Below are 26,250 nucleotides of genomic sequence, written 5' to 3' on the forward strand. Positions count from 1 at the left end.
AGCTCGGTTCCCGATGCGACCAGTGATCCGGGTCTCCCCAGATTCCTGTTGCTTGTGTCATGTGTGGGAGAACTCAGAATAGCCAGTGTGGCCTGTGCCCTGCCTGGGAAGGATCTGGTTTTCCCAGGGGTTGGTCCCCAGGGCACAGACGAGGTCTTGCTCACCAACGCCCCTGCTTTTGGCCCCGTGCTCAGCCGACGTGCTCTCTTCCCACGCTTGGGCAGGCTTGATGTCCACTCTGTCCCTCACTCGCTGTGTGACTGTGGACAAAGCACGTGGCCTCTCTCAGCCTCAGTTTCCCCAAGTGCAACAGGAGGATCGTTGCTGCACTAATCTTGGTGGTCATTTCAAGGCTGAAGTGTGACAAGGGACTTGAGAGTTCTTGGTGATCTTAAAACACTGCGTCATGTTTCTCCCGGAGATGGTATAGAAGGGAGGGGGCAGGAGAGGAGGAACAGGGTCTGAGGCCCTGTTGCGTGTCCCTTGTCGCTGCAGATGGGAGTTGCCGCCATCATTATCCGCGTTTTATGCAGGCAGAGACCGTGGCTCAGCAAGGGGGTGGGGCTGCCCAAGCCCAGGAAGGTGGTCGTGGGCAGGGATATGAATTCAGATCTGCATGATTCCAGGCCCATGATTCTCCCTTGTAACCATGAGGACGGGTGATTTAAATGTTTTTTTCCATGTGCTTTTAGAAATCATTTGAAACTGTTAACGAGGAGCATCTTTTGTCTTATTCAGTAGTACCTAGGCCAGTCCCTGGCATGCAGGAGGCCCTCAATAGATGCGTGGACGAATGAGTGAGTGAATGAATTAAACCATAAAGCTACGTTGGCTTTATGGGCACATAAACCATGGGCACATGTTTTCTGCTCCTGCAGGTGACAGGGGAGACCCAGCCCCATGGTGGGCGTTGGCCTGAACTGACCAGGAAGGAAATGGATGAGATCAAAAAGCGTCAGAAGCAGGCCCAGGGTGCCCGACCTCTGACGGTCATGGGCCCAGGCTGGGAAGACGTTTGGGCCCCTCTGGGGCCTCCTCCATGCCCTGGCAGCCTCTAACCCTATAACCCTAAGAAACGATGCAGAAATGTGCCAACACGGTTGGCACGTTGCCCAAAATAACACTGCTGGGGGCCAGCATTCGGGAGCCGTGGGGGCATCTCTGTCGTTCGAACCACGTTTGGTGCGTCCTGCGGGCGGGTATCTTGGGAGAGAAAGCTCTCTGTTGATGCTGCGAGCCGCCAACAGTGGCCCTGGTATGGCATGAAGGATGCCCAGGCTGACTCAAAGCCAGTGTCCCCACCAAGAGGACATCTTCCTCCACTGCAGGTTCCGGGGGACAAGGACCACAAGAGCCACGCTGGAAAGGCAGCTGCGGGGGGTGGTGGGTGGATTCCTCGTTCATTTACGGTGTGTGTGGGGTAGGGGGTGGCAGGAGACAGGACGACGCTGGCCCCTTATGAATCTCAGGTCTGTTTCCTTGCCTGGGCGCAGGGCAGGGAACAGAGTTTGTGCCAAGGATGCCCTTTCTCATCTGCTTTGTAAACCAGAGGCTCTGTGACTGCCCCGTTGCAGGAGTGATGGATGTTGCTTCCAAGATTAGGTTCTAGAGGACCGTGATTTGCATCGCATTAGTCCTCTCCGACTTTTCTCACTTTCTTGTTCCGATGAAGCTGGCTGCCCTGTTGTGAGCTGCCTTATGGAGAGGCCATGGGGCAGGGAACTGAGACCCTTGGTCTATCAGCCCGTGAGGAACTGCACCCAGCCCACAGCCGCTGGGGCTGAGTGAGCCCGGTACCTGGAGGTGCCTGCAGCCCCTGCCACACCTTGACTGCAGCCTGGAGAGACACAGGCAGCCATCCAGCTAAGCTGTATTCGGATTCCAGTCTGGGAGAAACTGGGAGACAGCAAATGTCATTTTAAACCATAATGTTTTGGGGTTACTTGTTATGCAGCCATAGATAACCAATACAAAGATTTCATTGAATGTGTCTTAGGAAAAACATAAGTAGCACGTGAAATTGGGTTTGGGACATTTATTGCTTGCAGTGACACTAAGCAGGGAAAAGCAATCCATTTAAATCAGTTTGAAGAGACCGATAGGATAAATAAACGTACAGATGGGTGTGGGGCGGCAGAAATCGGGAGGAGGAAGAAGATGACTGACTGAAGTCCTGTGAGCACTGAGATATTGACGGGAGGGTCGCTGACGCCACAGCAGGTGTGTTCAGAGATGATTCTGGGTTGTGTCTGGGTGCAGCTGTCTACAGGGTGCAGCAAGGGCTGCCTCCTCCCAGGCTGAGCTCTGCTCTGCTGACGGGGCTGAGGCTGCGCAGATCACCCCGGTTACCGCCCCCTTCCACAGCCTAGGCAGAGTGTAGCATCCCCAAGGCGGGAGGAGTGGCTCTGTGGCCTCTTTGTTGTTGCCCAGTATCCAGTGGGTTGAGGGGACCGAGGATCTGGGAACCCTGGTTCTAGGACAGCTTCTTTTTTTTTTTTTTAAATTTTATTTTATTAAAAAAATTTTTTTGGCCACACCACGCGGCTTGTGGGATCTTAGTTCCCCGACCAGGGATTGAACCCACGCCCTCGGCCGTGAGAGCACAGAGTCCTAACCACTGGACCGCCAGGGAAGTCCCTAGGGCAGCTTCTGACTGTGGCCGTCACCTGCCTGTGGGCTGAGGAGGAGGGACAGTAGGTCCACGGGAGGAAGGGGAAGGAGAGAGGAAGATGGGGGTAGGGGTGTCAGGTGATGTCACTGTCACACCCCGGGTTTCCTGCAGGCCTGCCTCCTGGTCTGGGGCACCATAAAGACCCATGGGCAGAGCTGGGAGGAGGCCTGGTGACCTCATCCAACGTCAGCCGCAGACAAGGGGAGACGTTGGCAGAGCCTTTGTCACCTCTGGTCTCAGTTTCCCCATCCCATGGCCTTTTGGGGGGTGTGGCCAGAGCCCACTGAGTCTGCGTCCCTTCCTCCAAGCCTGTCACAGCATCCCCTTTCCCAGTTCCGTCTGTGTCCTCCACCGGACCAGACAGACGAGGAGCTCCGAGGGCCACCTGGCCCCTGTCACCGAGTGCCTCCCTCTGCCCAGCGCCTGACATGTGTCACCTTGCTTGTATCCTCCCAACAGCCGTGTGAGGCTGGTGTAATTCTCCCCCCACTTTACAGATGGGGAAACAGGCTCAGAGAGGGGCATGACATGCCTGCGGCCTCAGAGCTGGGCCAGCCTAGGAAAAGAAGTAGCAGAGTCAGGATGCCGGCATCCCAAAGCACCTGTTTTGTTCACTGCTGTATCCCAGCACCCAGACTGGCGTCTGGCACGCAGCAGGTGCTCAGTAGACACTTGCTGGGCAGGACTGGCTGAGTGATGGCTCCTGGTCAACCTCACAGAGCGGCTGGACCTTGAGCAGGCAGCTCACCCGGGGGTTGGACCTCAGCAGAGGTGACATTGCCGCTAGGGGGGGGCTGTGTATGCCCAGAGAGTCCTGAGGGCCAGTGCCATCCCCTTCATGCCTCACAGCGGTCTTGGGTTTGTTATGATCCCACTACACAGAAGAGGAAACTGAGGCACGCAGAGGGGCTGTGACTTGCCTGAGGTCACATCGAGGCCAGGCTGGTGCCCCTCTGGTTTCACTCCCAGGCCAGCTCTGCTTCCTTGGCCCTGTCCCCCTCAGTCGGTGCCCTGGGCTCCAGGAGACTCACACATGGGACCACCAGGCTGTCGTGAGGACCCGGCTACCCAGAGGGCCCCGCCAGCCCTTTCTCTCCCCACGGGCACCTCCAAGCGCGAGGTTGACTTACTTACTGAAAGCTAGTAGTAGACATGGCGCAGAGGCCATCTGTCTGCACCCCAGGGTCAGTTTGGTTGTACAGGGGCATACACTGGCATCTGAGAAACCTTGTTTCTCTCTCCCCTTTTATGAGCACTCCTTCTGGTAACCCCACCTGCATCCAAACCAGCCTTGACTGACTCCATAAAGTCCATGTAAATGCTTACACGGCACTGCATTTCACTCAGGCCTCATGAGTCTGTATGAACATCAAAGGAATTCTTTAATTGCAGTAAAGACAAGTCCTTGGGGGATGGGCCATTTTTGCAAAGGGCTGTGTGCATCTATTATTTCCTTTTTCAGAACAAAAATGTCTTACTTTTTTCTAGGTTTTATTTATTTATTTAATTTATTTTTTTTTACATTTCTGCTCAGGTATTTTATTTGCGTTTGTTTTTTTTCTTTTTTTGGTGGGGGAAAGGTTGGAAGGGAGACAGAAAAACAAAACCAAAGAGAGAGAGAAAAAAAAACACATGACTCTTCCCACCCACTGCCACCCCTGGCCCTGGGACTGAGTCGATGAGGGTGAGAATGGGCGCACATGGGGGGAGAACAGCAATAACTTAGGGTGTGGGGGGAGCATCAGGAGAACCCCCAAATATAATCTCCGGACTCCACGGCAGAGGACGCTGCCTGTCTAGAGGCCCAAAGGGCTAGGGGTGAGGTGGGGAAGCATCCCGAGGAAGGAGTGGTGAAGGGGAGGAGAGGACTGGGACTGGAGAAGCTTCACTGAGTAGTGGGAGATAAAGCGCATTTTCAGCGCTCTAGATTTGGGCTGGGGAGGAGCTAGAGTTGGTCACCTGCAGGGAGGCAGGGCCCCCGGCGGGCTCGGGATCTCTGCGCAGCTAGAGTCCCTGGTGGTGCCTGGTGCGAAGCAGGGGCGCTTAGCCGGCGCTGGCTGCGTGGTAGCAGCGGCGGGATACGGCTGGGCCGCTCACGGCCAACTGGCCAGTGTGTGGATGGCCCAGGGGGGCAGGCGGGTGGCTAAACCCTGGCTGGCCTGTGCCAGGCGCCAGTTCCAGCCCTTGCACGGGGCCCAAAACTTTGCCAACAGGGCTAGTGGGTGTTGGGCAGTGAGAGGATTACCCCGCCGGGGCCCAGGGACAGGCAGATGGCTGCAGAAGCCATCCGTCCTTGTTGGTCTTGGGGTAGAGTGCAAATAGGCCCAGGTACCCCCCGGCCCCGTAGGGCCCTGAAGGTCGCGGGCGACAGACGCAGCAGGGCGCGCAACCAGAGTCGAGAGATGCCCCGGCGCATCCGGGGGCCCTGCCGCCGCACCCATTTGCCCGCAGCTGCCAGAGCTGCCAGAGGTAGAGCCAGGCCTGGCCAGGCTAGGAGCCAGGCAGCCCCAAGGCCCAGAGGGACACCCGTGAGGCCTCGGCGCCAGCTCAGACTGAGGACGGCCTCCAGTGCGGTGCCCTGAGCCAGGAGTAGGAATAGACAGGGGTCAGGTGCAGAGCTGTACAAAGAAGTAGGTAGGAGCCCCGCACCTCGAGGGCCAGCAGGGCTGCCTGCAGGCCACCCCCGCCCCCGGCCGCCAGCAGTGGGAGCGTCAGTAGAAGTAGCAGGGGCAGGAGGCCGGAGGAGGACCCCACCGCAAAGGAGAGTCCAGCCGAGAGGCCATGGGACAGGAGTCCAGGGGGTTGGCTAGTAGGCCTGGGCCTCAGATGTGTGGGAGGGGGTCCGGGGGGGATGTCTGTTTTTTTTTTTTTTTTTTTTTAAGCTTCCAGTAGCTTTATTTACAAAAGTTCAAAACTGGAAAGAACTCAAATGACCATTGTCATTAAAATGGACAAATTGTGGCATATTTATATAGAGCAATAAAAAAAGAATGAACTATTGATACTCACAGCAGAAGAGATGGCTCTCTCAGACATAATGTTAAGCAAAAAAAAAGCCAGCCACAGAGCGCCGTGGGCCAGGAGGCATCTGGGGAAATGGAGGTTGTGGGGGAAGGAGGATGGTAGCCTCTTGGATGAGGAGTTTGAGCTTGGCTGGGTCCAGGGTCCAACAGTGGCCCCAGTCCCTGAGGAGGAGGAGGAAGAGGAGGAGGGGGCTCCGTTTAGGACCCCGAGGGATCCTGGAGATGGCTGTCCCTCACCAGACATTCCATCCTGGGGTGCTGGGGACGGAACTCTAAGCTCCTCTATCTCCTCCTCAGGTGGCCCCCAAACTTCCTCATCAACCAAACTCCTCTGTTTCTGTGGGCTGGGACGAGGGGCTCCTGACTCTTTCCCCAACATCCTCTGCTCTCCTGGCTCCAAGGCAGCCCCTTCTTTCCCCAGAATCCTCCTCTCTGGAACTGCTTCCTCCTCCTCTCCCAGGATTCTTCTCCTTTTTTAAAAAATTTACTTATTTTTATTTTTGGCTGCATTGGGTCTTCGTTGCTGCACTCAGGCTTTCTCTAGTCATGGCGAGCGCGGGCTACTCTTCGTTGCGGTGTGTGGGCTTCTCACTGCGGTGGCTTCTCTTGTTGCGGAGCACAGGCTCTAGGTGCACGGGCTTCAGTAGTTGTGGCTCGTGGGCTCTAGAGAGCAAGCTCAGTAGTTGTGGCGCACGGGCTTAGTTGCTCTGCGGCATGTGGGATCTTCCCGGACCAGGGCTCGAACCCGTGTCCCCTGCATTGGCAGGCAGATTCCCAACCACTGTGCCACCAGGGAAGCCCTCCCAGGATTCTTTGGTCTGCCTCCTGGCCAAATTAGCAGGGCTGCTCTTCTTTAAGGGTGCCTGTGTTAGGTGGTCCCAGAGCCCCAGGAGCAGGGAGCGGGAGGCCCGCAGAACACTGGCCTGCACGTACTTTGAGGCTCTCGGGCTGCTGGCGAACCTGGGCCCCGTGCTCTGCTGCAGTCTTGCTCACGCCGCTTACTGTACTCCAGCTGGTTGCCCAGCTCCGTCTGCTGCTGCAGGCGGGTGAGCGCAGCCCGTGTGCACTGTACGGCTTGGAGCTGCCGTAGCTTCGGCTCCCGTGGGGCCTCATGCTGCCGTAGCAGCAATGCACGCTCCAAGTCCTTCTGTGTCTGTTTCTTGTTCAAGTCCTGAGGCAAAAGAGAGGCAGGGCCCAGAAACTGGTCCGAAAGCCTTGTTGGTGTCAAGGAAGTGAGAGCCCCAGGACTCCTCGGCAGAGGGAGCTGAGGGTGGGGAGATGCGGGGTGCAGGTGAGAGGTGAAAGGGAGCCAAGCTCCTGGCGGGCCTGGGAACTCTAGCAGGGTCTGGTGGGCATGAGAAGCGAAACAGGTGTTGAAAAGAAGCCGAGCTGTAACACGAGTGAGGGCAGAGGGGAAAGGCAACCACAAGTGAGGCAAGTGGAAAAGGATGTAGGTGTCTGGGATCTGGGAGGGGAACAGGGGAGGGGGTGGCCTACCTCTCGAAGCAGGTCCTGGTCCAGGCTGTGACGAGCCGGCAGCACCTCGCGCTTGTACTGGCGACACTGCAGCTCAAAGTACTGGCGCTGCCGCCGCCCCTGCCCAGCCTCCTCCTCCGCCTGGCACTGCTGTAGCTTCTCCTTCTGCCGCAAAACCACCCGGCCTTCTCCTGCTTGGGTGTGCTGGGCTTCTCCTGGAGCTCCTAGCAAAGGGCAGCGGGACAGCCAGGAGGGCAGGGCCGCCTGACCCTCCATCAACCCCACCCACCGCTGCAGCCTATCTCACCTCCTTCAGCGGCTCCTTCCGAAGCTTGTAGGTTCGCTTCTGCGCCTCCGGCAGGGCGGCCAGCTGCCTCTTCTGCTGCCCGAGGACGTGCCGCTGGAACTTACCCTCCTCAGCCTGGGCAGCTCGCGCCGCCTTCTCACCGGTAGCCTGGTGCCGCCCGGACAGCTTTTCGGCCTCAGCCCCAAAGCCAGCGCGCTGCCTCTCGAGCTCCCGCTCCTGAGGCTTAACCCTCAACCTCAGCTCCAACGCCGGCAGCTGTTTCTGGTGCTGTTGTCGCCTCTGCCTACAGCTGCTCCCGCAGGGCTCAGCCCTGCTCACGCTGCTGGGTCTGACGGCTGACCAGGCAGGCAGTACGGGTGGTGGCAGAGCGGTCCCAGCTGCGGCAGCAGCCCCGTCGGCAGGCAGAAGAGGTGGTGGGTGTGGGACCCGGGGCTGCAGGGGGCTGGAGAGGGCCCGGGGTCACCTCTGGCGGGCAGGGGTCGTCACGGAGGCTGTCAGAGCCCGGCAGCCGGTGGATGATGGAGCCGTGGGAGATGACGGCCCGCTCGCCCTCCTGCATCGTGGCTGTCTCCCGGGCTTCAGGGCCTTGTGCCTCCTTGCCAGAGGTGTCTGCCAGGCTGTCGACTGAGCTGCCCTGGCTGGAGGGCTCCTAGACCGGCCCGTGTCTCGGCCCGCTGCATGTAGGGCTCGGCCTCCTCCTCCTCCTCCTCCTCTGGGGCCTCAGCGCCAGGGCCACTGGGCGCCTCTCGCAACAGTATCTTCTTCATCTTGCGGTTCTGCAGGTTGCCTAGCTCCCAAACAGCATTCTTGGTCCTCTGGATTAAGTCCGTGATGACTGCGGGTAGCTGCTGCCAGAGCACAAAGCGGTGCTTCAGAAGAACCTCTGAGGTTGGTCTGTCTTGAGGGATTTTCTGAAGGCAGGAGTCGACAAAATTCCGGAAGTACTCAGACCAGTGTCCTGACTGGAGCGCGGGGGACTCGCTGTGTGCAGTGTGGTGTAAGGCACTCATCACATTCATGTGAAACAGCGGTGGTTTCCATTCCGCCAGCTCGGTGCAGGTTATGCCTAAGGACCGAGACGTCCACCTTGCCATCGTACTGCCCCCTCATCCATTGCCAGGATCACTTCTGGAGCCATCCAGTACGGGGTGCCCGCGAAGGAGGTGGCAGGTGCCATGACGGATGCAGAGCCAAAGTGCCCCAGTTTCAACAAGCCTGGCTCTGACAGCAGGATGTTTCCAGCCTCACATCCCTACGGATCACGCTGTGGGAATTGCACATAAGCCAGGCCGTGAAGGGCCCCGTGGTTCACAGCTGCAATCCCCACCTCCTGAAGGGGCTTCTTGTGCACTTCTAGAAGGTCAGAAGCTGAGCCCAGACGATACTCCACCACCACCCAAGCCATGTGCTTCCTCAGGTAACAGCCCCGGTACTGAATGGCATCGGGATGCCGGAACTTCTGCAGGAACCGCACCTCCTTGATGATGTCCTGCCGTTTCTCATGTGACTGCTTCCCACTGTAGGACACCTTCCTGATGGCCACCATCTCACTATTCTGGACATCCCGGGCAAAGTACATGGCTTCAGAGCTGCCATGGCCAATTTCCCGGAGGTCAGAGAAGAGCTTTTCCGGGTCGTCCTTGAAGTAGAGCTCAGCCACGTCGGGGTCCTTCAGGCTCCCGGCCCGGCATGGTGGCCCCTGGGGGCCCAGAGAGTGGGGCTTGACCTGGCAGGGGTCACTCTGGTGCCCAGAGCCTCCACCTTCTCCTGGGGTCCACCATCGGCTCTGCCAAGCAGGGAGAGGGGCAAGGAGAGCTTTCCCCTTGCCACCTCTTCCCCCATCCTCCCCTTCCTGAGGGGCCGGCGGGAAGCTTCCCTTGGAGGGGAGGGGGTGACAACCTGGTCTGACCTCGCGGTCCTGTCGTCCTCCTCCTCCTCGAGGGTGCCGGTTGCTAAATCCCGGATTTCTGATTGTGGGGTCTGAACCCCAGATATCTGAACGGGGGGGAGGCCGAATCTGATATTTGAACTCGTGGGGAATGAAACCCGGATACTGGTGCACGCAGTGTCCTGAACCCCAGATATTTGAAATCCTGTGAAACAGAGCCCCGGGTTTAGAGAGGAGTCCCAGATATCTGGAATCTCAGGAGCTGAGACCCGGATATTTGAGAGGCATGGGGTCAAGCCCGGAAATTCGGGACGGAGGGGACTGAGCCCCAGGTCTTTGGCCACTGATAGGGGGCCTACCCCGAGGACTTCCGACGGCACAGCCCCTCTCACGCCAGAGTCCGAGGGTGAGAGCTCCCACTCCCACCCCGGCCCCCTCCCTTTCCCTTTCTCTCTCCCGAGGACAGCTGAAAGATTGTAGCTGAGGGCGGTCCCGATGCCCTCTGCCCCTCTCCTCTTCTCAGTCTCGGCCTCTCTCCTCACCACAGCCCTGGTCTTGTCCCAGTGTCCCTCTCCCTCTTCCACCCAATTCCAAGATGGAGACAGGGCGGGAGACTTTTCTAGGTTTTAAAATGCATGCAGACTGTTTAAGAAAAAAACAAACCAAACCCATGAACGCATCCTGTGATTTCTCTCTACCCTCCTGGGATAACCACACTCTTGCCCTCCAGAGCTGTATCATCTTTTAAATACTTGCCAAGTGATGGGCTCAAGGATTTCATTGTTATTTTAATTTGCATGCCTGTATTCTAATGAGGTGGAGCTTTGCTTCGAGCATTCATTATTCATATTTCTTCTTTTGTGTACTTCTGGTTCTTACCCTTTGCCCCTTTCCCACCTAGGGGGAATTTAGTCTTTTTCTTACTGATTTTTAAAAAAAATTAATTGATTTATTTGGCTGCCTCAGGTCTTTTAGTTGTGGCACGCAGGAACTTTGTTGCGGCATGCAGCCTTCTCTAGTTGTGGTGCCCGGGCTCCAGAGTGCGTGGGCTCCATAGTTGTGGCGGGCGGGCTTAGTTGCCCCGCGGCATCTTAGTTCCCGGACCAGGGCTCGAACCTGCGTCCCCTGCATTGGCAGGTGGATTCTTAACCACTGCACCACCAGGGAGGTCCCTCTTACCGATTTTTTTCTCTTTTTTTTAACATCTTTATTGGAGTATAATTGCTTTACAATGGTGTGTTAGTTTCTGCTTTATAATCTCTTACTGATTTTTAAGAGCCCTATGGGAGGCAGAATTATGGGCCCCATGACCTCCCCCTCCCCATCATGCTTGTGGTTATGGTCAGTTAGATGGCAAAAGAGATTTTGCAGATGTAATTAAGGGTACTAATCAGCTAATTTTAAACTAAGGAGATTATCCTGGATTATCCCATATGTCCAGTGTAATTACATGAGCCCTTAAATGCAAAGAGATGCTGCAGAGGGGGAGGTCAGAAGGATTGGAAGCACCTTGCTGCATCTCGAAGCATCTCATTCAAAGCATGGGAGGATTCAGTGCTCTCTTCCTGGCTCCGATGATGGAGGGGACCATAAATAAAGGAATGCAGTAGCCTCTAGGAGCCGAGAATGACCCCCAGCCAACATCCAGCAAGAAATGGGTACCTCAGGGCTTCCCTGGTGCTGCAGTGGTTAAGAATCCGCCTGTCACTTCCGGGGACACGGGTTTGAGCCCAGGTCCAGGAAGATCCCACATGCCATGGAGCAACTAAGCCTGTGCACCACAACTACTGAGCCCACGCGCCAGAACTACTGAAGTTCATGCACCTAGAGCCCGTGCTCCACAACAAGAGAAGCCACCGCAAGGAGAAGCCCGTGTGCCGCAAAGAAGAGTAGCCCCCGCTCGCCGCAACTAGAGAAAGCCTGTGCGCAGCAACGAAGACCCAACGCAGCCAAAAATAAATAAATAAAATAAATTTATAAAAAAGAGAAGAAATGGGTACCTCAGTCCTAGCCGCATGGCAGTGAATCTGCCACCCACCTGGATGAGCCTAGCCCAGGTGGGCTGAAACCTTGACTTTGGCCTCCTGAGGCCTTGAGATGAGAACCCTGCCCAGCCACTGGACATCTGACCTCCAGGACTTAGAGATAATAAGTGGGAGTCGTTTTAAGCTAAATTTGTGGTAATGTGTCACTGCAGCAATAGAAAAAAAGCTCTTTACATATTAATGTTGGAAATACTTTTTATATATAGTGTAAATATTTTTTTCAAATGTGTCATTTGTCATTATAAACTTTAACCTCCCTAATTTCATTATCAGAGGGTAAACTCAAATTCCATTTTGGGGGATGACCTTTGGCCTCACTCCCATGTACCCAAAAGTCACATGCAAAACACAGATTCCTGGGCCCTGCCCCGAGTTTCCGATTCAGCGGGTCTCAGGGGGCCCAAGAATGTGCATTTCTAATCCGTGTCCACGTGATGCCGACGGAGCTGGCCGGGGACCACCCCTTGAGAAGGCCTTCCTTCCAGCCCTAGGAGGGTCCTTAGAGCCCCTCCCTGATGGAAGGAAGCTGAGCCCCACCCACCAGGAGGCGTGGTCGGCTAAGCCCCCGCCTCCAAGAGCAAGACCTCCGTCTTCATTGGCTGGTAGGAAGGAGCGTCCCGTACATCACAGGGCTGTCCCCGCCTCCTCCCGAACCCCGGGGGCGGGGACACTGCGCCTGCGCAGTGGAGCTCGGCGCGCGCGTCTTGTGCTTCTGTGAGGTCCGGGTGGCCGGCTGTGACCCCATGGCGGACCCCCGGGAGGAATCGGAGCCCCTTCTGAGCCGGACCCGCGGCGGCAGTGGCCGCGATTCCCCGGCGGACGTACCCTCCTGTCACAGCGTCCAAGTCGGCCCTGGTGAGCCGCGGCCTGGGGAGGGGTCGGGCCGCGCAGGGGTGGCGCGTGGAGGTCCCGCCGGCCCGCACCGCGTCACTGCTGTCCCTGCGGGCGCGCCCCGCTCCCCGGGCCGGGGTCCGAGCGGACCCGGGCGGCGCTGCGCGCCAGGGAGCCGCCTTCCCGAGGGCGGGACGGCTGTGCCGTGCGGACCCCGGCCCCGGCCAGGGCGCGGGCTTCAGCCAGGTTCTGCGGGGTCGCGCCCTGGCCCCGACCGGTCGGGCTGAGACGCCTCGCTCAGCCCAGGGGCAGCCAGCCCCCTGCAGCCCCCTCGGTGCGCCCAGGCCCTCGTGCTTTCCGTGGATCGCCTTGGTGACTCCTAGGAGGAAGCACTTCAGTTTTCCCCAGTTCTTACGGGGGAAAGTGAGGCACAGAGAGGGGCGTTCCCCTACCCAAGGTCGCACAGCCAGGAAGTGGCCGAGGTGGGATTCGAACCCAGCTGGGAGTGAATTGTGAGGCTCCTCCTTCAGCGTCGGCTTGGGGCAGGCCTCCCCAGACTGGGGCGGCTTCCTTCCTTCCTTCTCTGCAGCTCCATCCTGCTCTTCCTGTTTACCCGCAGAGAGATTGCTGAATCCCAAGGAGGGCGGGGAGGGTGAAGTCCTTCTGTCCCTGGCAGACCCCAAGGGCACTGGGTGCTGGGTTAGGGATGGAAGGGCCTCAGCCTCGTTTTCAGAGGGGAAACTGAGGCCCAGAGAGTGTCCAGGACCTGTCCAAGAACATAGCCCTGGGATCTGTCTCAGCCACCCACACTGGGTGCTCCTTCCGGGCCACCTTCTGTCTCTGGGCTCACTTTCCTCCTCTGTTGGGGAGGGGTCCGCAGTGTGTGCCTGTCCTGGGATTATTGGGGCGGGTCCCTGGCAGGAGATGGAAAACATGCCCACCTGCCCATCTCAGAGGCTGTCCTGGGAAAGTTCTCCGTCCAGTCCGTGCCAGATCTCCGGGGGCCCTGGACGTGGTGGCATTCAGGGGATGCAGCCTTTGTGTCGGGAGGCCACTTCCCGGCTGTGTGACCTTGGCAGGTTGCCTAACCTTTCTGAGCCTCAATAAAAGGGGGGTGGTCGGGGCGTTGTGAGGATTCAGAGAGAGTCCAGGTGCCCGGCCGGGTGGCAGAGCTGGTGCGCGTCAGTGCTGATGGCCATTCTGGGCGGAGAACCGTGATCACTGCAGGTCCAGCCCCGGGAGAGTGCATGGAGGGCAGATGAGACCCACGCTAGAGACAGGAGCCGGGGCAGGCAGCGTGGCTGGTGAGGGGGGACCCTGGGGACGGCTTTCTGTCCCGACGCCGTGGCCTTGGTGGGGGCTTCTGAGAACATGGACAGGACACTCTGTGTTCTGGATTTCCCTGGTCAGGCTGTCCAGCCAGGCTCTGCAGAGCCTCATTCAGTTTCTGCCCAGCTCCCGTGCGGGGCTCCTGGATGGGGCCCTGAGCTCAGGGTCCGCCTGTCCGCAGCTAGCTGGACTCTCCTACCGACAAGGGTGGGGGAGGGCTGCTGCTGGGTGCCCCGTGGACCCCGGTGGGCCCGGTGGTCAGGTCCAGACCCAGCCCCACCTCATGGGCCGTGACCACAGGGTGGGGGTAGTCGTTTTCTCTTCCTGGTCCTGGTCAGGGAATTACCCTCTTACTGGTTATGGAAAAGTCAGAGGACGAGGGGTCGCTGTGCCATAGAAGGGGCTTTGAGAATAACGATAATAGCAAATGTTTATGAAGAGCTTACTGTGCATGCACTTTAGCTACAGTAACCCATTCAGCCTGCCCATCAGTCCTGTTGTGTAGGGCCCGCAGGAACTGAGGCGCAGAGAGGTTAAGGGTCTTGCCCAGGGTCACAGAGGCAGCTGGTCAGGACCCCACCCACGTAGTGGGGAGTGGGCAGGGGCTGGAGCCAGAGGGGCAGGGGGGTTTATTCTGGGATGTTGGGGAGGGCAGGCTTGGGGCAGGGGGACCAGCGCAGGGCTGAGGTGTTCGAGCCCCCATGTCCTCTGTGCTCCGACATTCTACAGTGGTGGGGGGGTGCTGACAGCTGATCGCCACCTGAGGCAATGAGTCCCTAGACGCCAAGCTGGGGGACAGTGCTCCTGGTAGGGCTGACAGCCTGGGAGGCTTTGGAGAGCTTGGCCTTGGTGGAGCCAAGTTCATGGTGAGTGGCACGGAGGGCACAGGGTGGAGGAAGCAGCAGGGGAGGAGGCGGGCAGGTGGGCGGAGTGTGGACTTTCTCCTGGAGCAGTGGGGACCCACGGGAAGCTGTGATTGCCATCTGAGGGTTTGTGACAGGATCCCTCTGGCCACTGCAGGATGGGAAAGGGAGGCCGGTGTCGGGGCCGCAGAGCGGCGTGGGATGGCTTTCCTGAGGTTTGGTGCCTTGAGGGCCGGGTGGCCAGAGGGAGCCCCTTCCGCCGCACCCAGTCCTGGTCCCGGAGCGAGCTCTGGGGGCCCTGGCTGCCTGTCTCTGCTTATCCAGGAAGCTTGTCTCCTTGGATCTCTCCAGGCTGAGTTCCATTCTCACCCGGGGATTTGGTGACATGGGGCCTCTTGCGGCCCCTCAGACCACCCTGCCCTCCCAGGCTCCCCTCGGCTGTTCACTCAGTCGATCAGTGGGACTTGCGGGCTGCTGTGTGCCGAGCCCCACGCTGTCCTGGGCTCTGTGGGTACAGCAGGGAACAAAACAGGGTGCCTTCACATCACAGCGTTCCCGGGACGCTTCCAGGGGAAGCAGGCAGTCGCCACCCTCAGAGCCTCCGTGGGAGAACTTCTCGGCCCCTCACGTGAGCATGGAGGTCGTCCATGGGAGGAATCTGAGGCCCAGACAGAGGAGGGTGCTGGTTCTGGTGACACAGCAAGGTGATGGCAGAGACAGGACAGAGTCCAGCCCCCCGTCTCTGTCCAGGGTCCCCCACGTCCCCGGTGGGTCCCCGGGCCTTGAGGACAGGGGCAGCTGCGTCCCTGGGGTTGGCAGGCAGAGTGGGCAGGGGCCCGGAGCTCTGCCCAGGTGCCCGGCCTCCCCCGCCTCTGGCCTCAGCCTCTCTGCATCTCTCGGTACCGGTTAAGGGTGGTTTGGGCAGCTGCTGGGCTCAAGGGCAGATGTGAAAGTAGAATCTTCAACAGAAATGGTGACAGGCCCGTTCACCTCGTTTCCAAGCCCGGATCTGGGAGCTGCTGGGGGCTGTGTGCGGGCTCTGCTCCCCCAGGGGCCTGGGCTGCACCCTCTCCGGGGCCTCTCTGGGGGGGTCCTTTGTCCTGTGAGCTGCGGCTCCTCATGCCTTTCTTGGCCCTTTACATCAGGCTTCTGTGCAGAGCTGCCCACCATGCGGTGGGCAGAACCCTAGGCCAAGGTGGCAGACCAGAGGTTTGAGCCACGTGACTTGTCCTGAAGGCCCCTCGTAGTCAGGCACCTGCACCACCGCAGCCTCCCTGGCCCCGAGGACCCCAGTCCCTGGTTGGTGAAGGTTCCCTCGGCTCCCACCCTCGGGGTGGCTCGGTTGCGGTCGCCTGGCCCCGTGGGCCCGTGACACAAGCAGGGGGCCACGATGGCCTCAGAAGGTCCTTCTTAGTGCTCAGTATTTGATGGAGGGTCACGCAGCACCTCAAGCTTCTAGATATCGTCTTCCTGTGTGAGTGTTAAATCTGGGATCTTGTTTGGTGAGGGGGTAGGCCGGTAGCGCTGCCCCGTCTTACAGTCGCGTAAGCTGGGGTGCAGCGTCCTGACAAAGGTCACCTGGAGGCCGGTGGTGGGACGGGGCAGAAGGGTGGCCCTGAGCACGTTCTGTGTGCCGGGCCGGCCCTGGGGAGTCCTGCACTTGCACTGGGGGCCAAGCTGTGTGGCTGTTAACACCCACATTTGACAGGGGGAGATGGGCACAGTGAGCTTAAGCCCACGGCCCTCAGCCTTTGAGCCAGTAGGTGGGGAAGCAGGGTCTGAGCCCCCTGAGCCTGGTTCCGTCTCACTGGCTGCTTTGTGCCCTCTGCCACTCCACCCCAGGGGGTGGGGACTGCTTCTCCTCTGGGCCCGGAGCCCACGCTCAGACCCTGCCCCACCTGGGGCCCAGCCCTCGGGGGTCCTGCCCTGTGGGCGTGCACACACGCGCTGCCCGGCAAGAGGCAAGAGGCGTCTCGTTCCAGAGCCTTGGGAAGAATGCAGCCGGGTTCTTGCCTTGCTCTCAGTGGCCCTGTAGCGGGTGAGCGCCTCCCGAGCCCCCTCCTCACCCTACGTGTCCCCTCCGCCCGCAGGTGCCATGGCCAGGCGGGATCTGTGCTTGGACCAGGCTGTGGTCTTCATCGAAGACGCCATCCAGGTGGGCGGTGCCTGCTCCCAGCGGCTTGTCCCTGGGGCTCGTGGGGACCGCGCGATGGCTGCCCCACTGGCCCCTTCACTCCTGCCATCCTGGGGCCAGGGCTGCGGTTGCTGGACCGTGTGGTCATTGTAGCTGCGGTGACTGGGCTTTGGGGCATGGTCCCCTTGAGTCCGCCTTAAGGAGACACGTGCTGGGTGCTCTTCTGGGTCCCTCGTCCCTCGTTTCACTGATTCACCACCTGCCGAGGGCCTGTTGTGTGCTGCCCTGATCTCGGTCCCGTGAAAGATGCCCAAAGGTGGCAAGACCTTCCCCCGCCTGCAGACGACACGCAGGCTTAATTAGGGAAACAGACTGTAGAAGCCACCAGTGCCCCACGTGGGGGATGAGGCTGGGGGCGTCCTGCGTGGTGACACAGCTGAGGTGGGGGGGGTGGTCAGCCTTGCACAGAGGAGGGGAGAGCCTCACAGACAGGGCACAACTGTGCATCCAGCCAGCACGTGTCTGTCCACCTGCCGGCCCTGGGGAAACCTTGCAGCTTGGGAGGGTCTGACCCTGCAGGGTCCCGACGAGCCCCTGGTCCCTGTGCTGAGTGGAGGTGGACCCTGCGATCCCCAGCCTGTGTCCCCGCCTCGGGCCTGTCGTGGGCGAGAGGGGTGCCCTGCACGGGGCTGGCTGTGCCGTGTGGCACGGACGGGACCCTCACGCGCCCCGCGTGACCTTCACTTCCAGTATCGCTCCATCAACCACCGCGTGGACGCCAGGTCTCTGTGGCTGTACCGACGGTACTACTCCAGCATGAGCCAGTGGTGAGAACGCACGCGCGCGCCGCGGGGCCCCCGCAGCCGGGCCTGGGGAGGGGGCTGGTCTCGGGGGGCAGGCAGGCTCCCCTCCCCGCCGTCTCCCCTCCTTATCGGAGCAGAGCCCGGCCCCTCTGCGGTGAGGGTTCCTTTCCAGAACCTTCCGGCCAGCCATGGCAATTGAGTTTTGCGCCGATACGTGTTATCTGACCACACACACGAGTGGCCACGGAGCAGGCAGTGTGGGCTCCGGCCTTTGGACCCGAGGCGCCTGCCCTGCTGCCTTCCTGGCGTCCCGCCTGCTTATCTGCTTTTTTGGCCCCAGAGTGTGGCTGGTTCTTGCCTTTTGACCAGTTTTGGTCCCTTTTCCAGGATTCTGAGCTTCACCATTTTCTTGATCCTGGCTTTGGCTTTTATTGAGACCCCCTCCTCGCTCACCAGCACCTCTGATGTGCGCTACCGCCCGGCCCCCTGGGAGCCGCCCTGCGGCCTGACCCAGGGCGTCGAGGCACTCTGCCTGCTGGTCTTCGCGGCCGACGTCTCCGTGAAGGTGAGGGGGCTGCCCAGGTGCTGAGGTTGGGACCCGTGCCCTCCTGGCCCGGCTGCTGCTTCCTGGGTTTACTTTTCGCGCTCCTGGAGCAAGCTGCCTGTCCCACTGTGCGCTTCGACCCACGGAGCAGAGGCCTAGGCTGCCTCTTGGACAGCTCTTCCCCCCTCCCAGACCATCGACGGGGGACGGCCGAGCCCTCGGGGGCGCACAGCCTCGCAGGACCCCGGGAGAGAGTGGCCGAGGGTCTGGCATTGCCGCTGTGGGGAGGGACCCCCAATGAACAAGAGGGGACCGGGCGTCTCCCCATGGCCCACGTTCCCGCCCTGATGACAGACGAGAAGCCCGGAGGGGTGGAGCTGGCCTGGGGCGGAGGGGCTGCTGTCCCGCCCCCGGCCGTGTGCAGCTCTGGGTCCTTCTAGAAGCTGGAGGTGGGCCCTGCCTTGCTTGCTGAGCTGAGCTGTGTCAGGGCTTCAGAGCTGTAGCGACTTCCCATTGAGATGCAGGGTGTGCCACTGGCCACGCCTTCTGTCACTTCTAACAAATAACAGCGATTCCATCGCTCTGGCCCGGGCCCACGTGCACGGCCACACCCTGCCTGCAGGGCACCCCCTTGCAGGGTGGTTTGGCCTCTGTGGCCTGACCCCGAGGGACGTGGGTGAACGTTGGTGCATGTGTGTGTGACTGAGGGCCCCCGCAGTTTCTTATTTCTTCTTTTTTAGCCTATAAGGTGGTCAGGAGGTCTGGGGGTTTTTAAACTGGAACTGAAACTGGTTAGAAGTTCTCGTTAGCCTGTTTGGAATGGTTGGTCCATTTGGGAAGTCTCAAAAGGTGAGAGAGAGCACATGTTTTTATCTGCAAGCTGTGACCTCTGGCGGGGATCAGTGATGGGGGTCAGTGATGGGAAAGGGCGGTTAGGTGCAGCCGAACAGGTGACAAAAATTCCGCCTTCCCAAGGCACATCCCCGAGCATCTGCTCAGATTCCTAGTCTTTTCCGGAACGACTCCTACGCACAAGCTACAGTGGTGGTTGGGTAGGCAGGACAGGCAGGGATCCCGTTACCCACGAGGACACGGGCTGGAGCAGGTCAGTGCGGAGCCCGAGGTCATGGGCTGCCCGGGGTCACGAGCTGCCCGGGGTCACGAGCAGGCTGGGCGAGGACCGTGGGCCTTCTGACCGTTGCTCAGCTTCCTGCTCTGAGTCACGCGGGGACCGTGCTGCTCGCTGAGGCTGCCTAGCCTCGCCCGCGTGCATCGCGGGCCTCAGACCGGCTGCCCGGCCGGGGTCTGTGTGGCCACCCCCCGGCTCAGCAGCGCCCCTCTTGCAGAGCTACCTGGTTGGGTGGGCCCAGTTTCGGAAGAACCCCTGGCTGCTGGCCTACCTCGTGGTGCTACTCGTGTCTCTCGTGGACTGGATCGTGTCGCTGAGCCTCGTTTGTCAGGAGGTAGGTGGCGAGGCGGCTGTGAGGGGGGGAGGCGGGGAGCTCTGGGGGTTGGGGGGACGCAGCTGCCCAGGTGAACGGTGGGCGGGAGTCCCGAGGCCCTGCATCCGTCCGGCCCACCTGCCCGGCTCTGCCCGCCCTCCAGAGCACGTCAGTCACCCACGGGCCAGGGAGCCTTGTTCCCATCTTGCAGATGAAGACACTGAGGCCTGGGGGAGGCGCGGGGCCCTGGGGGCGAGTTCCGGGGTTCCTGCCCTGCCTCAGACGAGCTGGCAGCCCCCAGCCTTGCTGACGACAGCATCTTTGTTCCCCCCGAACACCCAGAAGCGTCGCCCTGTGATTTGATAGAGCAGAGCTGGGAGCGGTTGGTTTGGGGACATCCTTAGCCATCAGGGCTGGTTGGGGACACAGAAACCCATCAGGTGCTTTAGTCAAGAGAATTTAACATAGGGCCTCAGACAGGGTTTGAGTAAGCAAGAAATCGAGAAGGGGGCCCGGTGAACACAGAACTGCAGGCAGCAACCCCCCGGCCCCCTAACCTGGGGCTAGGGGAGGAAAGGAAGCAGATTGGGGTTATGGAACCTGGAAGCTCACGGGAGGGGCTCCGAGAGCTGGGACCCTGCCCTCTGGGGACGGGGTGCTGGCTCCTCCAGGAGGCGCGACCATGATGCTGGTTCTGGGGGTGCTGGAGGAGGGGGAGGCTGGACGCCCTGGGTGCTGCCGGCGGGAGCAGCAAGAGGACGGGAGCCAGCGGGTCCCCAGCCCGTGCCTCCTGCCTCCTTCCCGCTGGGCCGGGGCGGCCGATGAAGGAGAGGTGTCAGTGGTGGGTCCTGGCCCAGCTCACAGCAGGGCCGCAGGGCGGGTGGAGGGCGCAGTGCCCCCTGCAGCCCCCGTGCCTCCGCCATGGCCCCGTAGGAGCGCGACGGCACGTGCTTCTCCCTGAGAAGGTGCTGCCTCCTTCGTACCACGGAGGAGGCCCTCACCCGCCCCCAGAAAGGGGACAGACGCCAGCCTAACCACCGCCGGCTCCACTTCTGAGTGACCGTCTCATGTCACCTGAGCATTTGTCACTTTAAGGCTGGATTGTGACCCTCACCACCACCGAGGGGCCTTGCGTGCGATTAGGGGGAGGGGGAGGGGAAAGAGGGCCATGGCTGGCTGTATACAAACCTGTGTCTGTGTAACTGGCCATGAAGACCCGCAGGCCTTGTTTGGTTCGTGGCCCAGGAGCCCAGCTGCCCCCTGCCCCAGCCCCACATGCCTTGGGTCCCCTCGTACGGGGACCCAGACTTTCCTTCCCGAGTGGCCTGGGTCCTCGGTGGTCCTGCCTTTTTATTACTGGAGTTTTGTGATAAGTTTTCATGTTGGACGCAGACCTCCCTGCCCCTCTGGGCAGCAACACCCCAATCTGTCCTTGGTGATCGGAGCTTTTTTGCCCACACTGGCCCCCAGCCCTCTTCTGATGAACAGTTGTGGTCCAGCCCAGTGGGCCCAGCGTGCGTCCCTGGTAGAAGCATCTCGGGAGCGGATGCTTCCAGAGCAGCAGGGCCCGGGATTGTGGGGTGGGGGGTGGAGGTGTAGCTGCTCCCATTCTGTCCTAGTGCTCAGAGCCCCTGCTGGTTTTCCCACCCCACAAGGGCTGTCCCCCTCTCCCCCCTGCCCCGCCCCAGGGCCACCAGGCCCTCCCACAGGCCAGCTGCTTCGGGTAGGGCCGTGGTAAGGCCGGTGGGAGCTGTGGGCCGTGCCCCGGTTGGATGCAGCATTGGTCCTGAGGCTCAGATGGTCCTGGGAGAGGCATGGAGGGCGGGGCAGGCAGAGCCCATACCCGACTGCCTGCATGTGCGCTGAGGACAGCTGAGGGCCTTGCTTGGGGAGGAGCTGGTGGGTCCCCGCGGGGGCCGCCTGGGGGCCGGCTCTGGGCTCTGCTTCTGGCAGGGTGGGCCCCCAGTAGTGGCCTGGGTGGGGGGGGTCCATGTGGCTGTCCCCGGGCGTCACCCCCGTCCCTGCTCTGTGGCCACTTTGCCTGTGGCCTGTGGAGATCGGTGCGGGGTGGCCAGGGGAGAGGCTGAGGACATCCACAGACGTGTCATCTGTCCAGAGAGCCTCCTCCTGCTGCCTCGTGGTGGGGGCACTCTCTGCCCATCCACACGTGTCCTCTCGGACGGTCTCGTCCCCAGGCGCCCAGGCTGTTCTTTCCACGGCCCTGACCCCCTGGGAGTCATTACCTTTCTGGTCCGTACAGGGTGGACCCTGCCCTCTGTAAAGCTCCCCCTGTGGGACCGTCTCTCGGGGACTTTCCCGTGGAGGTTGTAACGCCACACGCCATCCACTTCTGTCTGGGACTGGCCCATCACCCAGAACGGTCTGCACACCAAGCCCAAGGTGCTTCTCCGTGGCCAGCTGGCTCGTCTTAAAGAGCTCCCCCGGCCTTGGGGCCTGCAGGAGGACGGGGGCCTCTGACCTGCTCCAGTCTGGTCTTTCCTGTCCTTTTGCACCTGATGGAGTCCTGCTTCCCCAGCCTTGTGGCTGGAGGGTCAGGTCACACATGGTCTGCTGGTCAGCTGATAGGCCGTAGTCACGACTGCCGTGGCTGTTTCTCATAAGAGACTAGTTCTCTGCAGATCAGTTGGTAGCTTCTTTCTAAAGGCTCAGAGGCCTAGGCTGTGATTCTCCGTGTGATTTAAGCCTCGCCAGGGGCTTAGCTGGCACTGGGCTGGCTCTCCTTGCAGGCAGGTCACGTGGGAACGTCTTCCCACCCTTCACATGTGTTCCCTGCATCCGTGGCAGTGATGTGGCCCCAGCCATCGGGAAGGCCCTCGGTGGGTTGGGTTGGGTGGGGTTACTGCGTCTGGAAGAAGCCGTGCTCTGGTCTGTGTTTGACTACAGGCGAGGGCCCAGAACCCAGGGAGTGGGTGCGGCTGGACCTCTAGCTCCTGCTCGGCCTGGGGGACGGGCTGAAAGACTCCCGATATGGGCCCCGAGACTGGAGCTTTCGCCCAGGGGCAGCGAGCGGGTCGTGGGTGAGCTGGGGCACTGGTCCCTCAGCCTGGGAGTGGGGCAGACCCCTGAGCCTCGCCTGTTCACCGCTGTTTCCTTCTCCCTTCTTAGTCCTGTCGGCAGCCGGGGCCCTTTCTGAGGGCGAGTGCAGCCCGGGGAGGCCGAGTGAGTCCTTGGGGCTCGCACGCTGCAGACATTCTGAGGGCCTACTGTGCGCTGCTGCTGGCGGGGCCTCGTTCTGTTGTGAGAGGGGCTGACGGTACCAGGAAGCACCAGATGTGTGCGGGGAAAAAAAAATCGAGGCGGGTGGCGAGAAGGCAGGTCGCCCACGCAGCGCCGGAGGTGGCATTGACGGCGGGATGGAAGGGCTGGGTGCAAGCAGCCCGCTGAGCGGGGGTGGGGGGAATGGGGGTGCCGAGCGCGGCAGCCAGTGGGACGGGGAGGGGTGGGTGCCCTGGGCCTCCAGGCAGGCCTCATGTTTCCGTCAGCCTCATGTTTCTGAGACAAGATGTCCATTAGGACGTGTCTGGTGTTGACAGCTTGGGTTGGAGATTGAACGTGTTGTGACCCTTAAAATCCCAAGGACGCATATGTCCCCTGAGGCGTGAGGCCAGAGAGCGGGCAGGCGGGGGCTCAGGGCGTCCAGCACATGGTCGGGCACAGAGGAGGCGGCCAGGGCGCCGGGCGGGGGGCGAGGCAGCCGCCAATCCAGGCAGGAGGACGGGAGGTGACCTTGGGCTCAGAGGCCTGGCGGTCACCGCAGGTGGGTCCCCTGCCCTTGGACAGGAGGACAGATTGGCTGGGGTGGGAGCGGGAAACGGGCGAACAAAGGGGCGAGTGTCGTTTTTGTTGTGAAAACACGTGGTGTTTGTGTCCACGTCGGGGAGGGAGGAAGGGCCCCTGAGGGGAGACTCTGAGGGGCCGGGGTCCTGAGCACGGGGAGGAGGGCTGTTGGGTTGTGACAGGAGGGAGGAGAGGAAGGAGAGTGTGTGTGTGTGTGTGTTCATGTGTGTGTGTTCACGTGTGTGAGTGTGTTCACGTGTGTGTTCACGTGCGCGCGCGTGTCCACGCGTGTGTGAGTGTTCATGTGTGTGTGTTCACGTGTGTGTGTGTTGACGTGTGTGTGTTGACGTGTGTGTGTGAGTGGAGGTGTGGGGTTCCTGCTCCGTTTCTGTCCATCTGTGCTGGAGGCCGAGGCCCGGAGCCGAGCAGAGGGGCTGGGGGCCGCGGAGAGGAGGCCTGAAGAGCCCCCAGAGGGCAGGACAGCCGGCTTCACAGACAAGTGCAGGGCGCCCGGCCGCGGCCAGAGCAGGAGTGGGGTGCTGGAGGGGCACACTGGTCGCCCCCCTTTCCCGGTGCTGGCAGGTCTGGGGGCGGGGGTTCCCAGCTGGGCCCCAGGAGGGAGCGGGGAGTGTGTTGAGCCTGTGAGGTCAAGGCCGGGCGCGCTGGGAGCCCGCAGACCGGGGGCCGTGGCCGTCCTCGTGCAGAGCGTGGGGCCTCTGGGCCCGCGTGCCGTCTGCCAGCCCGCAGTGGCTGTTCTCAGGGTCCCGGCTCCTGGTCTCTTCCAGCCCGTGCGGGTGCGCCGCCTCCTGCGCCCCTTCTTCCTGATGCAGAACTCCTCCATGATGAAGAAGACGCTCAAGTGCATCAGGTGGTCGCTGCCAGAGATGGCCAGGTGGGCTCTGGTGTCAGGTGGGCTGGCAGAGCTGGGAGGGGCTCCCCTCCCCTGAGCTGGGGAGGCCGGTGGGTGGGCATTTGGGGGTCTGTGTCTCACACTCAGGGCGTTCCCCTAAATGACCTTGCTTTGAGCCCCGCCCCCTGCTGCATCCTGCGGGCACTTCCCACCTTGTCTCTGACCCCTCCCCTCCCCGCCATCGCCCACCCCACCCCCATGACTCACGTGGATGACCCTTCCCCGTCCGGCCCAGGTTAATGGAAGCGGCCTATCCCCCTCTGAGAGGCCGGGGGTCCTGGGACACTCCCCTGGGGTTGCGCTTTTCCGCTGAGCGGGACCCCTGGGCGGGAGGGCGGCAGGTCTGGGGCGGAGGAGGGACCTGGCCCAGGGCCTCGGCTGCGGGAGCTCCCTGCGCGGCCAGGTCGGCTGTCCTGGAGCCCCGTCTGCCCGGCGCTGAGTGCCGCTCTCGCCGCCAGCGTTGGGCTGCTGCTGGCCATCCACCTGTGTCTCTTCACCGTGTTTGGGATGCTGCTCTTCCCCGGCGAGAAGGTACCGTGCGCTCTGCGCTCTGCCCTGTTCCCAGCCGGGCAGGCTCCCTGCAGGGCGATCGACAGCGCGGCCCCTGGTTAATCCGCCAGGTAGCTCTCGGGCCGGCAGAGATGGGGACCAGGTTAGGCTACCCGCCCGCCTGGTCACCAGGAGGTCAGTAGTGGCCCACCTGGACTCCAGGCATCTTTCTTCAAGCGGCCACATCTCCAGGGTGTCTGCCCCGGGCCTCCTGGGCTCTGGCTACTCGGCTCTGCCCGGCTGCCTCTTCCTCCCCTTCCCAGGTCCCCTCTCTCCTGGGCCGGTTGCTGACCCGCCTTCTCCGTACCTCACTGAGACGGAGGCCCCTCAGACTAGCCATCAGGATGGCCCCTCGCCTCTCCAGAGGGCACCTCCCACCACTTCCTCCCCTCCCCGCGTGGGCCCCCTTCCCTCCCAGCCCCGCCCTGCTGCCCGGCCCCCGGCAGCTTGTTGCTGTGCGGAGGTGTCATCCGTGGGGCCTGCCTTGCATCTGCCGCCCCGTGTTCTTTCCTCATGTCCCGGCGGGGCTGTCGTGCGCCTCTGTCCTGGGATCGTGCCCGGTGCTTGGCCAGGGCCGGTCTGCAGTGAGTTCGTGGCAACACTCGGGGGTTGTGGCTCTGCTGCCCGTGAGGGAAGACGAAGACCATCCCTCAGACCCCCGGGAGGAGTTCCGCTTCGCGCGTGCGTGTGTGTGTGTGTGTGTGTGCGCGCGTGTGTGTGTGTCTGCGCGCGTGTGTGTGTCTCTGTATATCTCTGTGGGTGCTGTGTGTGTGTGTGTGTGTGCGTGTCTGCGTGTCGGGGGCACCTAGGCTGTGAGGTGGGACTGGCTAACAGACTCTCAGGCCCCGCGTGTCTGTCCAGTGACCCTGCTGTTCGCGGAGCCCAGGACAGGGGGGGTGGGTGCACTGGGCGAGGGGGGCTGGGGTGGGCCTCTGACCTGGGGACGCTGAGGGTTCCAGGGTGTCTGCTGGAGGGCTGGCCCTCGGGCGGCAGCTGGGAAAGCGGCTTTGCCAGGCTCCCTAAGTGATCAGGTGGTCATGTGTGTCTGGGCGCCATGCCTTCCATCCACACTGGGTGTAAGGCACACGGCACAGCATGTGGAGAGTCTGGCTGAGAGCGGGCTGGCTGGCGTGGGGGCCCTCTCTGTGTCTGGGCTGTGATGCTCTCTGCAGGGCTGGCCGAGAGCTGTTCACCTGCTCTGGTGGCTGGTGTCCGTGTGGGTGTGTGGCATCCCCGGACGCTGGCCCTTGGGCCTGGAGGTCCTGAGTTAGGTCCTGTCCGGCCTCCAGCTCGGAGCCCGCTGGGAGGTGATGGGGAGGTGCGGGTCTGGGGCTGCTGAGCCTCGGTGGGTGGTCCTGGCTTGCTGGGTCCGGGGCCTGGGCTTTGGTGGCCTAAGGCCCAGCCAGCACCTCAGCGCTGCCACGTCTGCTTCTGCAGGACAGGGAGCGACTGGCCCACTTCCGCAGCCTGCCCGAGGCTCTGACCTCCCTCCTGGTGCTGCTGACCACCGCCAACAACCCTGACGGTGCGGGACGCGGGAGGGTGGGGCTGGGCTGGGGGCCCTGTTGGGCGGGGCGGGGGCGGGGCGGGGCGGGGGGGGGCGGAGTCAGTGCTGAGCCTGAGGGCCCAGCTCGGGG

At 61.4% G+C, this 26,250-nt stretch overlaps 1 protein-coding gene and 1 pseudogene across 3 annotated transcripts in view; one reads left to right on the forward strand and one right to left on the reverse strand.

Moving 5' to 3' along the window:
- LOC137772307 (serine/threonine-protein kinase TAO2-like) overlaps nucleotides 1–12,155 on the reverse strand; it is a 39,129-nt pseudogene extending 26,974 nt beyond the window's left edge.
- Nucleotides 12,100–26,250, forward strand: part of TPCN2 (two pore segment channel 2) — a 31,597-nt gene continuing 17,446 nt past the window's right edge. For 2 of the 3 annotated variants that reach the window (XM_068555615.1, XM_068555617.1), the window contains exons 1-8: nucleotides 12,100–12,265; nucleotides 16,524–16,588; nucleotides 17,318–17,394; nucleotides 17,758–17,935; nucleotides 19,261–19,377; nucleotides 23,940–24,046; nucleotides 24,523–24,595; nucleotides 26,051–26,138. In XM_068555615.1, coding sequence (XP_068411716.1) covers nucleotides 12,154–12,265; nucleotides 16,524–16,588; nucleotides 17,318–17,394; nucleotides 17,758–17,935; nucleotides 19,261–19,377; nucleotides 23,940–24,046; nucleotides 24,523–24,595; nucleotides 26,051–26,138 — 817 coding nt within the window. In that variant the 5' untranslated portion in view covers nucleotides 12,100–12,153. The remainder of the gene's footprint in view (nucleotides 12,266–16,523; nucleotides 16,589–17,317; nucleotides 17,395–17,757; nucleotides 17,936–19,260; nucleotides 19,378–23,939; nucleotides 24,047–24,522; nucleotides 24,596–26,050; nucleotides 26,139–26,250) is intronic. The other variant, XM_068555616.1, reaches the window with a different exon arrangement.

This window comes from Eschrichtius robustus, chromosome 11 (assembly GCF_028021215.1).
Source record: "Eschrichtius robustus isolate mEscRob2 chromosome 11, mEscRob2.pri, whole genome shotgun sequence".
NCBI lineage: Eukaryota > Metazoa > Chordata > Mammalia > Artiodactyla > Eschrichtiidae > Eschrichtius > Eschrichtius robustus.